The 17,332-nt window shown below is 43.3% G+C and overlaps 2 protein-coding genes across 4 annotated transcripts in view; both read right to left on the bottom strand.

The window, feature by feature from the left end:
- gsk3ba (glycogen synthase kinase 3 beta, genome duplicate a) overlaps positions 1-2,834 on the bottom strand; it is a 37,350-nt gene extending 34,516 nt beyond the window's left edge. The window contains exons 1-2 of one of the 2 annotated variants that reach the window (XM_042426326.1): positions 1,696-2,834; positions 1,417-1,580 (exon numbers count right to left, since the gene is read on the bottom strand). In XM_042426326.1, coding sequence (XP_042282260.1) covers positions 1,417-1,504 — 88 coding nt within the window. In that variant the 5' untranslated portion in view covers positions 1,505-1,580; positions 1,696-2,834. Of the gene's footprint in view, positions 1-1,416 lie in introns of both variants that reach the window. The other variant, XM_042426327.1, reaches the window with a different exon arrangement.
- Positions 2,835-3,474: 640 nt separating this feature from the next.
- On the bottom strand, positions 3,475-16,532 carry gpr156 (G protein-coupled receptor 156). 2 transcript variants are annotated; one of them, XM_042426309.1, is made up of 10 exons: positions 12,809-12,880; positions 11,152-12,379; positions 10,280-10,387; positions 10,042-10,177; positions 9,844-9,954; positions 9,232-9,357; positions 8,950-9,045; positions 8,165-8,401; positions 7,247-7,405; positions 3,475-6,667 (listed from the first exon to the last, which is right to left on the bottom strand). In XM_042426309.1, the coding sequence occupies exons 2-10, from the start codon at positions 12,375-12,377 to the stop codon at positions 5,330-5,332; spliced, it is 3,537 nt and encodes a 1,178-aa protein (XP_042282243.1). In that variant the 5' UTR covers positions 12,378-12,379; positions 12,809-12,880; the 3' UTR covers positions 3,475-5,329. The 2 variants fall into 2 exon arrangements, with proteins under 2 accessions (XP_042282243.1, XP_042282242.1); XM_042426308.1 differs by lacking the exons at positions 11,152-12,379; positions 12,809-12,880 and adding exons at positions 13,627-13,779; positions 16,240-16,532 and having other exon boundaries at positions 3,476-6,667; positions 10,280-10,407.
- Between the last annotated feature and the right edge of the window lie 800 nt (positions 16,533-17,332).

The following is a 17,332-nucleotide window of genomic DNA, read 5'->3' as shown; positions in this document are numbered from 1 at the left end:
TAGTCCACCCATTGGTTTCCCAGTGCCAAGCCCCGGAGGAGAGGCTCGATCTCAAGCCTCACCCCACTGACACACATCACCATCACGTCACAGTCCTTAAACACCGTCAACATTCCTTGACAGCCGCATTTTTTCTTACACACGACCAAATGTGTGCCTGCAAGCGAGGCAGGAAAGGGTGTAGCTAGGTAGGTGTCTCCAGCCAGGTTATTAGTCATCAATAATGTGGAAATTTAAGTTAAAAAAAGAGAATTTAAGTGAGCTGGAGCAGTCTAATAATCTCAAATGTGTGTCATGCAGCCTTTTAAACTAGGAACACATCAATATAAGCTATATTAGATTATGATAAACTCCCATATAATATATAGTGTCATATTACCACATCATTAACACATGTATTGTTCAGCTCTAATAGGGACATTTGAATACTTGAACAAAGGATATCTGCAGTCTATTACACACGTACACAGTGGTATAATGCTGCCAGTTTGCAACGAGACACTTTGACATAAAGCAGGCAGTGGAAAGGTGAGTGAGTGCAATATGGCTTGAAATCAAAGTAGATGTAATATGAAGCAGGAATAATATAGATTTGGTGGTTGATGTTAAATATGTACTTCACAAGTGTGCTTGGATATCGCCAGCCTCCCTCTTTCAGCAGGTAGGCCCAGTGAGTCGCATATGGCTTCATCTCTGCAGCCAGTCTATAACCAGCCTCCGGCTCGGTGCCACTGTGGCTTCATGTACAGGATACTCTGTGTCACTCTCTCCAGCCGTCGCGACGTCTGATCTCGACATGCCCCATAGACTATAAGATCAGTAATCCCCCCACCCCCCCACCTCTCCCGGATCACGTCAGTTTCGCCCCTCAAACTATGGGCGCACCTTCCGTTTTGACAGTTGCGTAATAGACTGGCCCTATCGTTTTAACTCTATTACGCATACGGCTGGGTGCTATGTAGTAATACCGCTGTGAGATCTAATCTACAAATGGACAATAATCGGAACGGATCTGCGGTAAAAGGAGAGGGCTTGGTTTCTGACCTGGGCCGGTGCCAACCCCTACCTTCCTCTGGCCCGGCCCTGCCCGGCGCGGCCTGCTAACCCCGGCCAGGCTGACCGGCCCCGGGGCGGCGCGTCAGAGCGCAACGGTCTGCGCTCACACACCGAGGCGAGCACTATGTGTGTGTGTGTGTGTGCGCGTGTGTTTGTGCGTGCATGTGTGTGTGTGTGTCAGTCTCAGTCAGTGACACGGTTATATGACAGGGGCTAAGCTAATCGGCAGCTAACGTCATGCACGCCTGACACATTTTCAGCCCTGTTAGTGAGAAGACATGAGCGAGGATGTGCAGCCCTTACCGGGCCTGCTGCATGCAGAGAGGGAAGGCTACTGTAGGATTGCAGGGATGTACTTACTGCTGACTTTCATGCTGCCGAAAGCTGAGGGCTGCGGCACTGGTTTGCAGCTTTCCGCGAAGGATGTGGTCCTGGGCCGACCCGACATGATCCAATCCCTTTGATTCTCGGACTCTCGGAGACTTGTGACTCTCTACACGGCAGGGCTGGTCGGTTCTCCGAACCTTCTCATCCAAAAAGGATGACAGTAAATGAATAACACTATAATTCACAGGGGGGAGGAAGGCAGACAGAAAGCGATCCCTTTATCCCACAATCCTTCACACTAGTTCGTCTCACCTAATAAACTACCCTTTCTTTCCCACCAGCGGTCAATCAGAGCATCATTTCTTCCGTATATTCCTCGTTTTCTTTCAATGGGCCTCTAAAGACACGTCTCCGACTAAAATAGTCATGAATCTGGCCTCTCCCTGTGGGCCCCCCGATTAAAAACCAATTGAGATTTCTTTCTGGATGCGGATTGAATTTCACAAAGATGAAGAAGGGTGAGATCAGGTGTTCAGAGAGCGGATCCGGTGCGGATCACGGGCAAATGCGGCGTTTTCTTGGCGATTCAGGACGCATGCAGTTCCTCTTCATATCCCGATGTGGAGGCTCAGTGATCCGACTGCCATGGCGGCTCCCTCGCTATACGCTAGCCTACAGAGACCGTCCGACGGAAAATCTGCCTTCTTCTGCGACTTCAGCGGCTCTGCGGTGAATCCAAATCTGCCCTTGCCGCCGTCAAATTTCGGTGTCTTGACCGAGGCCCCGGGGCGGCGAGCTCTTCAGAAAATGATGGTCTTAAGGTACAGAGTGCGACGATACTGAATTTCTTTTTTTTTATTCCTTCCCCATAGGTTTCAGGCTCGCTGTCTTTGTCGCTACGCCCGATAGCTACGCCATTTCCGTAAAAGGTTATCGGGATGTGTCTGCTATGAGGGAAGGAGGTGCACGCTGCTGACGTAAACCGAGACGGGGAATATGAAAACTGTGAACGCGCAAAAGGTGAATCTGGGGTGGCCAATTGGACCAATCAGAGAGGGTATCCTTTAGAAATGGGCGTTTACAGTTTTCCTTTAGACAAATCAGAACGTGGCTCTTGAACACCACATGGCACAATTTGCTTGGCACCGCCTACACGACTTCAAAGGCTTTTTTTCCACGCCGCTACGGGAACAATGGGCGGATCTGCTCTCGGGATTGATGACTTTGTCGTCCAATGGAGCTCCGAAATCAGACTGTCAGTACAAACGGACCCAGCTGTCACAGAGCACCGGTGGTCATGCAGCACTGTTGCTATGTCAGTTGCAAAACGCCTGTCCTCTATTTTCCTCTCACACCTATTTATGCACGCGGCTCCGGGCACATCCATTTAATTTGTGTCATAATGCTTAGGAATTATAATAATGTGTGTGCATATGTGCATGGCAGCCTTGTCACTAGAGCTCTTTATCCAGCTTCACCCCATATAAGGCATCTTTTATAACGGGAATACGAGGCTGTGACTAATTAATAGTAAATAAATACTTCATGTATATGTATTTTTCTGTTCTTCCCCAAATCACCATATCACTCCCTTTGCACTACCCTCATTCCAACAATATATATCTTAAGCCATTTTTCCATCAAAGGTAAATGGTCTTATGGTCCAATCAAATCAAATTATTGTTATTCATAACTTTTTAAAGATCTGTAAAATATTAGTAATGGAGTTATTAACCATTAATGAATCCACTGCACACATATCATGTAAATATTCACAAGTGCACTAAATGTGTATTAATCCGCCACTGAAAACAGTCCCCAACAAACACACAGTTTTCTTCTGTTTGAGTAATGTTTGCTTAAAACTAAAGTGTCCAGCTGTTATAGGAAATCACTGAGCCTTTTCTTAAACTGAAACTAAATATATATGTGGCAAGTTTCTAATGATTTACATCTTCAGAAGGGACCATTGGATTTGGGGCTAAGAGCAACAAAAAGGGAAGGGAAGTCGACTTATTATAAAGTGGTAAAGTTTATGCTCCTCTGGTATTTAAAACCACTTGAGGTGAGGTATCCAAGATCAAATCAAATCAAAAATGTGGTGCATGCAAAGACTTAGAAAGAGATGAGGGGGTGAGAGTGTGTGTGATTGATTCACAGCTATTTTTATTCTACAATTTCTCAACATGTCACATCTTAAACAGAGTGCAGGCCACTCATCTTAGCTTGACAGGAAAGTCTTTCCTCCTGCACAACAAAACTGGTAGTGTGTCTTTTGTGTGGTCTGTATGTCCTCTGTTATGCTCGACATCAAAGGGAATTTCTCCCAGGCTTCTTCAATGGTTCATATGCAGAATGAAGAGCAAAAACAGGCAGCAGAGCAGAAGTAATGCAAGACACTGTATTCCCTTCATGGCAACACTTCCCCCGGCAAACACGCTTTCCCATTAGTGAAAGGAAAAAGTGCAGAGAGACAGACAGGAGATAGTGGAGGGAGTGAGACAGACAAGCTAGACAGGAAAGAGAAATATAAAAATACATATCAATAAATATCATGAAAACTCCTGAAAAACTCCGTAGATTAATTGTTAACTATTTTGGTTGATTAATCCTGGGGTGATTTAGCTTTTACCATGAAAAGGCAAATGAAGGTCAGGTTTAGTATTTAGCACCAAGTCAATGCTGGATAACCAACAAGGCAAAGTGGGCAAGTTATTACTGTCTTATAGAGGGGCCTTCTTAATAGCTTTAATATTTCGGTTGATATTATACGTACATGTTGTTAAACTAATTTATATTAAATCAAATTATAACAAATTAACTGACATACAGCCAATAGGGTATTCCAACATAGAAACACTGTCTGGTTTCTGCTCTCTCTTGCATGAAGTCAGTGATTTATACACTTTCTGTTTAAGCTGTTCATGCCGTGAGGCTCCTCTTCAGAAGATGCAGAATGAACATGAAGTGGTGCAGAGGTACTTTTGAAAGTAAACAAATGAGGGCTTGAGGGTCAGCAGGTCTCCCTTTCTCTTATACATGACACACACTCCAGATAACTGTGACTGTTGAACAATAAATACTCTTGATGAGTCAGGACAATAATACTGACATCATATTTAAATGTAGAAATGTGAAAGCAGAGACCTGTCTGCACCATGCTGACAGCGTGGGCGTGGTGTCCCATAAACCAGCTGTACATGGGAAGCAAGCACAGTCTATACATAGTCTGTAAAGACTGTGAGGGGTAAATTATAAAGCAACAATCAGCTGGTACAATAAAACAGCATAGCAACATTTTAAGGAATGTATATGACAATGTAAAAAGGAGACAGAAAGTCATTCTGTACATCAAAACATCTACAAATAAATATTAAAATAAATATTTGCAAAATAGCTGTTGTGCACATTTTTACTGTTGAGTGAAAACCTTTTTACTTTGCATTCTGGGTCTTGCATTATAAATTATGCTTCATTAACCTTTAGCCCATGAAACACCTTCGAAATAGATCCGGTAATTTAAAAAAAGAATGCATTAATGCCAGCTGCAAATATACTGCATGTATTTTTCTTAACATCAGACTTATGGAATGTGAGGGTTTTCTTCTGACAGCAAAAATATACATCTAATGCCATAAGTAATATTAAAAACTAAACACTGTGTGCTTTTGAGCTACAAAGGTTTTCACAAATCTAACAGTCTCATGAGTGAAACCACTCCTTCCCACTGTGCACAGCTCAAGAATATCAACCCATTGAAAGTTTAAACTTTCTTTGTATAGAATGCAAAACACATTGAAAGATTCAGTCAAGTCATAGATGCACATTAGCTTTATAGGTGCTGAACTTTGTGCCTCGTCTTATCCTCAAAGCTAATTTTATACAATGTTTCTCGGGGAATGAATTCAAGTGGTGGAAATGGATGAACATGTAAAGTGCAGTGTGTTCATACAAAAGTGGGTTTGATGTCTTCTTTGAACACCACAGGGTGTGGGGAGCGGTAGAGGCTGTAGCCTTCGTACTCGCTGTCCGAGGAATCAGAAGAAGTGTCTGAGGACAGGAGCGAGCCCCGCTGCAGGCAGGAGTCACAATAGGGACGGTGGTAGTAACAGTAGTCTGTTGAGCTGCTAGAGTCTGAGTCCCAGTACCCACAGGAGTCTCTAATGCGTCTATGGTGCTGCTTATTATCATCACTCGCTTCCACGTCAGGTGTGTGACCATGATCCGCACATGGCGAGACTGAACATCTGTGAGACCTACTGACACACCTCCGACATTTTCTTATCACTTCATGCCCTTCTGTCTCCTCATCCTCCTCCCCTTCCTCCACCTCAAGATCGCTGTTGTGAACTTGGCGGAGGGTGCTGTCCACAGTGACTCCCTCAGGATGCTTGTCTTGATTCTGGGCTTCACAGTTTTCCCTCGTCTTCCCACAAACAGCAGCCTCCGAACCTGTGTAGAAGCATGGCGGGGCCAAACCTCTTCTGGAGGAGTGGAAGGGCGGTCGACGTTTCCTCATCGCATAGGGAGAGATGCTGGGGTAGCTGAAGACTACAGGTGGGCGAGGGGAGCGTGGTGTCCGCGGGGAGAGCGGGGAAAGTGCAGAGGCCTCTATAAATTTTAGCTGAGAAGGCGTCCTGGCTGTCTGACTGGGAGATTTGAGTGCAGTTTCAATGACTGCATCCACACTCAGTTCTTGGAGAATCTCCTGCAACTGCTCGCTGCTGACAAAACCAGTCAGTCTGGCGTTGGGTCCCAGCGGGGATGTTAGGCCGCTGTAATTGCTGAGGGATTGTAGGGAGGTAACAAAATCAACTGTCTCTTCTGCTGTCCTGAGTAAACCAGGGGACTGGAGAGACGCAGGCTGTTTGAAATCCTCCACTCTTCTAGATTCAGCTGTGTCTCTGCCTATGGGACCAGCAACAGAGGCAGTCCTCTGATTTTCACCCGCATCAGGGAGAGGAGAGGAGGGAGCAGCGAGGGTGGTGGAGTTCGGAGCAGGGGCAGAAGGCGGTAGAGCATTAGACGACGATGGAACAGCGGCAGCAGTGAGGCGAGGGGAGAGATGAGGGGGTGAGAGTCTGGATTTTGTGCCTATGTGAGGTAGAGGAGAAGAGGGGCTGTCAGACTGTAGCTCTGTGGTCTGAGTGGAGGAGGAGTTGAGGTTTGTGGCGGAAGAGTCCATTTCCTGTTCCCCAGGTGGTTGGCTGGCTGACATGAGACGCAGGAGTTTATCTTTGGCGTTGTTCACCTGCTCCTGCAGACTGTCAATCACTGCGTTCTTCTGAAAGTTGTAACAGGAAACACAAGTTGAAGGGGAAAGTTTTGTTTGGAAAAATCTACCTTTAAACAAATCTCCTGCCTTTGGACGGTTTTTAAATCGACACAGACAGTGTTGCCAAGCTCCACTGCTGTCAAGTTATTTTTAACTCCATCTAAATTACAGTCTTCTCAGTCAATTTCCAATGAAAGCTATTTGCAATTTGATGGTTAACTGCATGTCTAAGCTGTATGTCTCAGTGACTTATTGTCACCATATCCCTCTGTTGACTCCAATTTAAAAAGGCTTATAAAAGAATAATCTTAGGCAATTTTAAGTCTGAAGATGTTGATAATGTGTCTTGTATGAAAATCAGTGTCATCAGAAGAAAGAAAACATGCTGTTATTTTTAACAATGCTTTGTATGTGCAGACAACACCAAGAATAATGTTAAAGAGAAGGGTGACTTCGATCAGTGATGTCAAATTAGAACAAAAAAAGATTTATGAAGCTTGAAATAATGTGAAGAGATCTAGTTCATTGGACAAGCTCACATGAATGATATTTTTTTGATTTCCTTATAGAAAAAGAGTGATTCAGTACCTCATTAATGAGTTTTTTCATGGAGTTGTTCTCCCCCAGCAGGTAGTAGATCTCATCCTGGCTGTACACAGAGGGCTGGCTCTTGCTGGGGCTGCTGAAATACTTGGCCATCTGACTCGGGTTGTTCTGATCTTCTTCAAACTGCCGCCACTGGGTCAGCTGCATGTTGGTCAATGTGAGGAGAAAAAAATGTATAGAACATTACTGTAACTTTCAGCTATATACAATACACACACTGGTAATAAAGGTTCCCAGGGTGATTTGACATGAGATCTTTTGACCAGGTGTGTTTGAGCTTATTGCTCACCATTAAAATATTTCCTTCCTTTCCTTAAGAGGCATTCCTTTACTGTAACATAAACCCACTGCCAGACACTTAGAGAGTCATAAACCTGTTTGCAACAGCCTACGTAGTTTTGACTCATAAACACTTGCTGCCTGAGTCACACTCCACTGATAGACATGGCAAACTGACACGCATATGGAAAAGGGAGGTGTGGGCACCACAATCACTCATAGAATTGACTTGTTTTGTCAAAACAAAAAGAGAAAGCCATACAAGCATTTGTCATTCATCTGTCTGTCTCACACATATGTCTATGTTTATTTTCTGTCTGTCTGAATGATTGTGGCTGTTTTTCACTGCTGGTTTCCAGACATAGTATCCTATGATTAGATGACAGTTCTGCCTAAACAATAATATCCCCCTCCCTGGTGGTTAATGCCTTAGTGATGCTGCTAAAGAACTGTCATCACCAGAAACATTGGAGATGTCAGCTGTGTTTTTCCAAGCATGTAGAAGGGATCCTGCACATTCCCCCCAAAACTTGCAACAGAAACATTTGAGAGAAAATAGCTAAATATGCTTTTTCATCCTCTTTGTCAGGACTTTCATGCATCTTAAGGTGTTTTCATTACCTGAGGCACAAACAGCATGCAGTTGGTAGCCAGTGTGCAGATGAAAATGGCTCCAGCCACAGTGCTGTAGACCAGGTTGGGCCAAGCCTGCAGGAAAATGGACACAGGGACGGCTACAGATGAGGAGAGGGTGACCAAAGTGACAGCTGTTATGATGGTGGGAGACTGGTTGACTGGAGGGTGGCTGACGTTGCTGGTCAGCCCAGCCAGGTAAGTCCCATAGAGGAGAAGACAACCCTAGAGAGAGGTGCAAAGACAAAGTTAAGACAAAGGAGGGAAATTTAAAGCAACATGTTAGATGTTGAGTTCTCTAATAATCACTGGAGATGATATTTTGTCTTTAAGCAATAAATGATTTCATGAATTAAGAAATAGTGCAACTGCCCGTAGTGATTTTGTGTTTATATATACATTGTCTGGTATAGGGCAGTAAGCAGTACCACGTGATGGCTACATGATACATTTGTCAAAACATGTTCACTTCATCTTCTGTCATTGCACAAGTTTGTCATTCAACACTAAATATTTTAGTTCATCTTGGGGATGCAGCAATCCATGTAGCAAATACTGACTTAACCATCTGAAGGTCCTGTAATAATATATATCAGTTATGTTATATGAAGAAACCTCACTTTCCCCATAGAGACTCTCGAGTTTGTTATCTTATACATTAGAACAAAGTAATTGACTTCCTTCATTGTCAAATTGACTTCCTATTCAACCTGACTTCCTACCTGACTTCCCATTCAAATTAATTGAATTTGAATAGAACAGAGATTACTCACCTTCTGAACAGCTATAATAATAACCCACAGATCCGAGTATACAGACGAGCAGGAGTCCAGCTGAGACAATGAGTAGGAAACATCTTTTTCCACCACCTAGATCAGGGAAAAGCATACACAATCAAACCCAGTTATATTTGTTTATGTCACAATTACATTACAGAATTAATCACATTACATTTTGAAGCTGCAATCTATTCTTATAAAATCAGGGTTTCTGCAATTTAAACATTCAGAGCAAAGACTGCTTATCAGCAATGCAAAATCATCATGAAATTATACCTTGATGACAGCGCTGACAGATCGTGAACACCTGATGGGGTCTGTGAGGTTCCAGGCAGTGAGAACCAGCAGGTCCACCGCAATCAACAGAAACACCATGCCCATCAGCTGGATGTCTCGGATGATCTGAGACAGAGAGTAAAGTCGGCAATCACATCCCTGTCATACAGTTACAAAACAAATGTACTCATTTCATCCATACAGCATTTTCAACCATGGAATCCAGTCAGATATTGTCAGATACCAGTAAGTCTCTTTTCAAAGTGACACTTCAAAGAAAGTAGTACTAGTACTAATGAATCATTTTCAACAACAGATCTTATCAGTGCAACACTTGACCTGAAAATGTCCGTCATGCATAATCTTTTGCTGTCTTTATTCAAATTTTTGTCTCCAGTACTTCCTCTTACCACTCTCAACCAATGTCTGTATTGCTTCCACACGCAGAAAACCAATTTAGGACTGTTCATCAAATAAACATATAAAAATGCCTCTTGAAAACCCAGGAAGGGTGCACTTAATGCATCCTGGATCACATAAAATAAACACAATACAAGGTTGTAGCTGCTGGAAACAGCCAGCACAACGAAGAGGGAAGAGGTGCATGCCTACCACTCTCTTGTCAGGAACCCGCTGGGTAAACACTCTGTACAGTCGCCACGTCTTCCCCAAAATAGGGCCAAACACCAGGGTACTGCCGACACAAAGAGTCCACATCCGAGCCTGTAGGGGAGAAGAGCACTGTAATATTATCCAACAATCATTTATCCAACAGTGTTATGGAGTATTGAGGTTGACCGATGTGCTTACTTGTAGTACAGCTGTAGATGCTCCACCTTGAGGGTGTGTTCGTTCGTCAAAAGCAAATAGGAAGCCACTGATATAGGTGAGGACACTCCCAAAGAGAGTCAGGACATTCAGGTTGGGACTGGACATCTTCACTATCCTGATAATACCACACATGCATACGTACACACAATGAATCAATACATTTTTTGTGTTTGTCTCTTTGTGTTTATATATGTATATATTTCACTTCGCACCCTACCTGTTGTTTTTGAAGCGCAGTGTGAAGAGGAGGAAGCAGAAGGCCAGCAGGATGCCACAGGAGAGCAGTGTCCACACCACAGCACTTAGCACTGGGGAGAGGGAACGCCTTGGAAGCTCCACGGCCATCTGCACACACATGCACATGTAAACCTCTTGAAATCACATCTAAAATATTACAGAAGTCGCTTGTTCACACATACATGATTTGATTATTTGATCGTTCATTATGTGTATTCTAAACCCTGATTTTTGCGATCAATAGATGTAAAATACAAAAGAAGTACACAGTATTTGTCTGAGTAAACAAAACTTTATTAAGGCAAATGGAGCAACAAACATCAAGCTAAAGTTTTGCTGACTTTAATCTAAAAAAAACAAAACAACAACATAAAATAACTGAAAGCATTCAAAATGGGAGATGAAAAAAAAGTTCTGAGATTTTAGATGCTGACAGGCGAGATGATCAGAGGGGCTGAGTTGATACCATCATGATTACGTCGGGGGCTAAAGTAGGGAAAAAGTTTTTCACTGAATGAGTATCCAGTGAATGAATATATATGAGAAGCAGAGTCCGCGTTGTAAAAAGAAACCTGCCCCGACTCCAGATCCACATACACCCCGACTCTCTGCGGCCTCTCAACCAGTGGCACACAGATAGGAGTGCTGCTGAGGACCCAGTAGCTCTTGTCCTTTCTAAGCCCCAGGCTCCAGTAGCCTCTTTCAGGGTTTAGTATATTCCCTCCTTTTCTGTTGGCAGACTCAAGTCCAACTCCGATGTCCCACTCCGTCTTTCCTTTCACCTGGACCTCATAATAGAACCTACCAGAGGAGAAACCCTCCTTTCCCAAAACACTAACACCGGGGTAAAACCTCTCTGAGTTGTCGGGGAGGCTCAGCGCTACATTGCCGTGATAGACCTGTTTCTTGTTTTCTGATAGCACCAGTTTGGGATGAGCGGTATCAGGGTCCAGCGTCACATCCACAGCACACTGCCGAGCCCTCTGAAATTCTGTCTCACACAGCCTTTTCACTTCAGCCTTTACTGTCTCCTCCAGCTGACATGCTACTCTCCTGACTGCTCTCCTCACTGCGCCCACATAAACAACACTTTCTACACTGACGTCAGACCAATCTTTGGTGGCTGGCAGCGTGGAGAAAGCTGGAAAACTCTGCAGGAGGTAGAAGTCGTCTTCGGTGTGAGAGAGCTGCTCCAGCTCAGTGCTTTTCCGCTTCAGCTCATCAACCTCCTGTTCCAGTTCCACGATGAGCCCGTTGGCCCTGCTTTCAACTTGCCTCTGCTTTGCACCAATCCCTTCCACCACCTCAGCTTTGCCTCTATGGATGGACTGGAGCAGTTTGGTGAAGACTTGTAAACTCTCCTCAATCTCTTTTTCTGTGTTCCCTCTGCTGAGCTGCGTGGTTTGTTTGATTTCGCCGATTTTCTGCAGTCGGTCATGGATCATTTTTTCCACCTCTGCATGTATCCTTCCAATTTGAGCTCTCTTGTTTCTGCTTTCACCCTCAATAGGAACAGTGTGATGAGCCTTGTGGTCTTTCTTAACGCGGATCTGGCACACGTACGCCTGGTCAGTGTTACAGAACCGGTCCAGGAGTTTCTCATGCTTCTGACACATTCTGTCTTGCATGTTCATCATGGGGTTGACCAGGTGGTGTTTCTTGAAGGTGCCTAGAACATGATGGGGCTCCAGGTGAGTCTCACAGAATGAGGCAAGACAGTCCAGACAGGATTTAAGAGCTTTGACCCTTTTCCCAATGCACACATCACATGAAACATCTCCTTTATGGCCAGAGGATTGGCCCTCAGTACTGGTTTCATTTTCCTCTCTCTTTTCCACCGACTTCTTGAAGTGAGAAGCCACCTCTGATATGAAGGTGTTAACTTTGAGCTCAGGCCTCCTGTAGAACTTCTGCTTGCACACGGGGCACTGTGACAGATTAGCGCACTGCCAGTAACTTTGTATGCAATCCCTGCAGAAGTTGTGCCCACAAGGAGTGGAGACCGGTTGGTTGAATAAATCCAGACAGATGGGGCAAAGAAGCTGCTCCTCAGACAGCACACTGCCAGCAGTCGCCATATCTGGGAACACATCCAGAAAGAAAGCAGGTGGGATTTTATGGAATAAGTTGGCACCAGTCCTTGTGTTTTTTTTTTTCCAGTATACTAATAGGCTTAGAAACAGTTGTGCCTGGTGAGCTGTCTATGTCCATGAATAGCAACAAATCCATGGTGTTACATTTCATCAAAGGATATTTCATTTGAGTTGAACGGATTTCATATCAGCTGACTGACTTCGACATACGATAACAAGGAAATATTGTTATATTACAATAAAATAAAATAAAACTGAACATTAAAACACGATCTTGTCAGATAAACCATTACAATAACAAAACACACACAGCTCAGCTAACTGTTCCTTTCCCCTTGAGGGAAGATGATATCTATACTATGACAGCATTGCATGCATAAATCAACTCTATGAAGGAAACCAAAGCAACAACTCACCTCGATTCTATGAACAGTTGTGGAGCCAAAAGGAGACTGTCAGAGAGCGTTGGTGTTCCCTCATACACCGTCTCTACTACTTATGTTTCTATTTAGAAAGTCATATTAGACTTTCTTGTGCCCGCCTCATGTTGCTGGGCTGTTCTCACTCTTCTCTTAAAGGGACAGGTGGCGGTGACGATACTAAACATAGCTTCACTAGTCCATTCCCATTACCTTTCCTGATCTGACTTGTCAAGTGGTAAATAACACCTTTCAAGTGTGTTCTCCTTTGATATATTTTGTTTGGGTTGGTGCTTTCAGTCATGTAAGACAGGGTTAGGTAAGTGCTGTGGATAGGGAGACAAACACTTTTACCAATAACTTAAAGTAAAAAAGCAAAAAAAGTCATTTTAAAACCTTAATTATATTGTATGTGATGCAGTCTTGTGTCATGTATTTCACATTTCATAATTAATCAATTTGTTACAAGCAGTGTCAAAATAATGGACTACACATTCAACTGAAGTATGGCCATATGTAAGCCTTATAGATATGTTCACCCTTTAACCTTCTGAAGTTGCCAAAAATATTCTGTTGGTCAGTCATGGTGGATGTCATTAAACTGAATCTGCCAACATGTATGAGCCTGTATATATGTCAGCACTGTGTGTGTGTGTGTGTATTTATATATACATGTACAAGTGTGTGTGTGTATGTGTGCGAGCACACAGTAGCAATTGCATACTTAAGAGAGGAACACTATATTTCTGTACATGCTATTTTTGGATTTCAGTATGTTATTGCGTGTCTAGTGCATCATGGGTATGTGTGATTACCGTGCTGAGACTGCATAGTCTCTGCAGAATGTTGAGGCCCTCCTGCCTGTTGACCCCTGAGTGGATGAAGCAGAGTGGGGAATCACACTGTGAGCTGCAGTTCTGCTCAGGCTCCATGATTGGCCCCAGTCTGTCCTCTTTCACACGCACATCCTGAGGAGCAAACAGGTGATATGACAGATATGATGTCATGTCCAATAAAGAAACTAACCTACAACCATTGAGATGACAAACCCATGAATCCCTTATTCTCAGTTTGGTCATAACATTTCTACTCTACTCTACCTTTATACCTTAATAATTAGATCACACACTGAACTCCGAGGGCACTAGAGACCAGGGGAGCATATTTTGTGTGATTTCCTGCATCTTCAGGTCTATAATTCACTAAATAGCTGTAAGACTTGTAGCCACCACAGTGTGGTGCTCTCCTCTGAGAGGACAAGTGATGAGAGCATGGGTGTAATTTTGCCATGCACTGATATAAGACCAACAATTTTTTACACCAGTAGCACAAATAAACACAAAGACTCATGTTATAATTAAAACAAAAATGCACAAATAATAAGTATTTCCCACCATAATCCAAATTGAGAACTTGGCCTGTGTGGTAGGAAGCATGTGTGTTTCTGCTTATCTTTAATAGCCACTAGCATGACATCATTAGAGGTGAACCTGCCAACACAGGATCACACTCTGCACACACATCTGTGCAGAAGGCGAAAGACAGAGTGAGAAGAGAGAAAATGTTGCAGTTGTGATATACTAAAGCTATCATTTTCAGTTTCACTGAAGATCGCATTATCTGCAATCAGCCTGGTTATATTTAAGGCGTCCAAGACTGAACACATAAACTTTGGAAAGTATCACCAAACAACAGTTTGTCACTCTTGCCACAGGCATTTTTATGAGACTACCTGTGCTGCACTGACATGTTACAGATGTAATTATGCAGCATGGTATCACTTGATAGTCTGAGCTGTAACTAGTACAGACTGAACGTCTGGTCACGGAAAATGCTGCAGTGACTCAGCTATATGTTGTTGAGACGATGTAAGACCACTTGTATCAATACAAATTTGCAGACAGGTGAGTGTTTATGTGAGCAGCGTATTATTAGGCATTGCATGTCTCGTCATTGTCTGTAGAATGACTAAGATACCTGAAGGGCTCAGGGATAATTGGATTATGGATCCATAAAAAGGAAGTCTGTATCCAAAAAGAAACTGGATTGGGTCATTGGAAAGAAAATATACAACAATAACATGAGACATAAAGATAATCTATTTGAACGGTTTTTTTTAGGTGTAAGTTAAGCCCAAAGTGAACTATTTTCAAAAATTAATGGTGTCAACAGAACAATGAAGGCCTCTGGGCAGCATATCTGGGAAATGTCTGGAGTTCCTGTTCATGTCCTGTCGTCACTTTCCAAGTTTAGATCACAGTTCTGCTGCTTCCCGCAGGAAAAGCCGGCTAGGAGAGAGGCATTTCCGCCAGTTTTTCAAACTCCTGCGTCCATAGGTTTAGGATTAGGTGAGAACCCGCCACCCCACGGAGGTCAACAAAGGTCAGCCAACATCCAGCAGTGGGGGTCATTTTGTAAGCAGCGAGAACAGGGCCCATCCCCAGCCTGAGTTAAGTTTTATGGACATGTTTTGACAGTTCAGAATAGTCATAAGCACTGTCTTTTGAGGTCCTGAGGCTAAACCACAAGTAATACCTGAGCTACCTGTGGGCTTTGGAGTCTTACTTACAGTAAATGTAGGGCAGGCCTAACCTGTGCAGTTTAGCTTTCACTTGCTCACTTCCCCATAAGGCTTCTCTTTAAACCTATTTTTTTATTTCATTTATTGAACCATCAGGAATATTGTAATATTTATGACAGGGCTTTAAGCTCAGATAGAAAGAATTGAGTTTTTATGCTTGCCATTTAGCATTAAACCTCTCTGTTTCGCTTTGGAGATTAGAGTGGTGTAACCATGGGTGCTGCAAGATGTAAAGCCCGGTTCAGAAGCCAATATTGAAACATTCCTCCTCAGCCGGTAATCCGTTTATAAGTTTATTCTTTAAGCTGAGTTAGAATGCAATTACTGGGATCATTTCTGGGCACAATGCGCATTTTACAGGCTGGTGCCATAAATAAGTCACCCAAATGTGGTATAATTAATTTCATCAAAAGATAGTTAAGATCTGCTTTAGGAAACCATTTGGCTATTTGAGGCAAAACGCTTGAGGAGACGCACCTCACTTTTCGGGTTTTTCACATAAAATTTTATGAATTATTAGACCACTAATGATCAATAAAGGTAATTTAGAATTATTATAAGAAAAAGTAAAATTACACATTATTCATTTTAGAATGAATCACTGATGGAGTATCACATACTGCTGAAAATTTGACATCTTTGTAAGTTTCCATCAGCAGCGGGTTTATCAATAAGCTAGTTGATTTAAGCGATTTCATCCGGTGAAAGAGATGCTTAACATGCGCTCACTCACAGCTGCATCAATGCAGCTGCACGATAAAATATCAAAGTTATGGATTAAACTACTACAACAGTAAAGAAATAAAGAAAATAAACCAAATAAGAAGAGAGGGGGGAAAAAGCAAACCTCGGTGTCCAAAGCGCATGGAGGATCCCGATGCCTCCAGCTCCAGGCTCCATGGCGCAAGACTCAGAAACCTTTTGATGAAACTGGAAAATATATGAATAGATGATATATTATGTAACATTGCTACATAGGTCCCATCGCTGCACACTTGGAATTAATCCACACGACTTGCTCTGTTCGTCAAAGTGTTCACAGGTCCTGTCACTCAGGAAAAGTTCACCAGACTGCCGGAGTTTTCATTTGAACGTGGAGGGAGGGAGACGTGTGTGTCAGAGGAGGGAGGTGAGTGTGTGTATGTGTTTGTGTGTGTGTGTGTGTGTGTGTGTGTGTGTGTGTGTGTGTGTGTGTGTGTGTGTGTGTGTGTGCTCTTTCTCTCTCTGTCTCTTTCCCTCTTGTAAGCTTTCCAGCTCCAAGTGCCCACCAAACTGGTTTCAGAGTGTGATGTGACCCATGTGGGGCAGCAGCTACAGGGATGTGACAGTGTGGGTGCAGCATGTTTCAGGGGCCTCTGGGGACTGGGTGGCATATGGGACAGGACGGCACATTCTGTGTCCACAGTGCAAATAAATACACTGAATAACAGCACTTGTTTTAATGGAAAGAGAAACACACACCGTCTCTATTTTGAGATACTGGCAACATAATTCTGTAGCAGGCTGGGAGAAATTAAGGATCAAAAGACAGTTTCTCTCTGCGTGCAGTGAGCCAGCAGAAATATTTCTGCATTTGTTCCGCCAGCCATAAGGAGCATAAAGGTATTATTAAGACGTCACAGAGATTTACAGTGTGAGCCTCCATACAGGGTCATTCCTGATGAGGGAGTGTCACCACAGACTGACAGATGTAAGAGGGGAAACACAGACACACGGAGACATTATTGAAGAATAGAAGAATATGTGGATATTGACTTATCCAGTCATCAACCCCACCCCACACCCCCCATTCATTCACACACTTCTTGCTCCTGAATCAGCGCAGTATATGTTCACTGTTTCTGCTGCAGCTTCTCCCTGGGCTTTAACACAAATAAAAACCACATGGGAATTAAAACAAATCTTATTTTCAAACACAGGAATCTCATAGTAGCTGTCCA

The sequence above is a fragment of the Thunnus maccoyii genome, chromosome 11 (assembly GCF_910596095.1).
Source record: "Thunnus maccoyii chromosome 11, fThuMac1.1, whole genome shotgun sequence".
NCBI lineage: Eukaryota > Metazoa > Chordata > Actinopteri > Scombriformes > Scombridae > Thunnus > Thunnus maccoyii.
The sequence above is the reverse complement of the archived record's forward strand: the minus strand, read 5'-3'. Positions and strand labels throughout refer to the sequence as shown.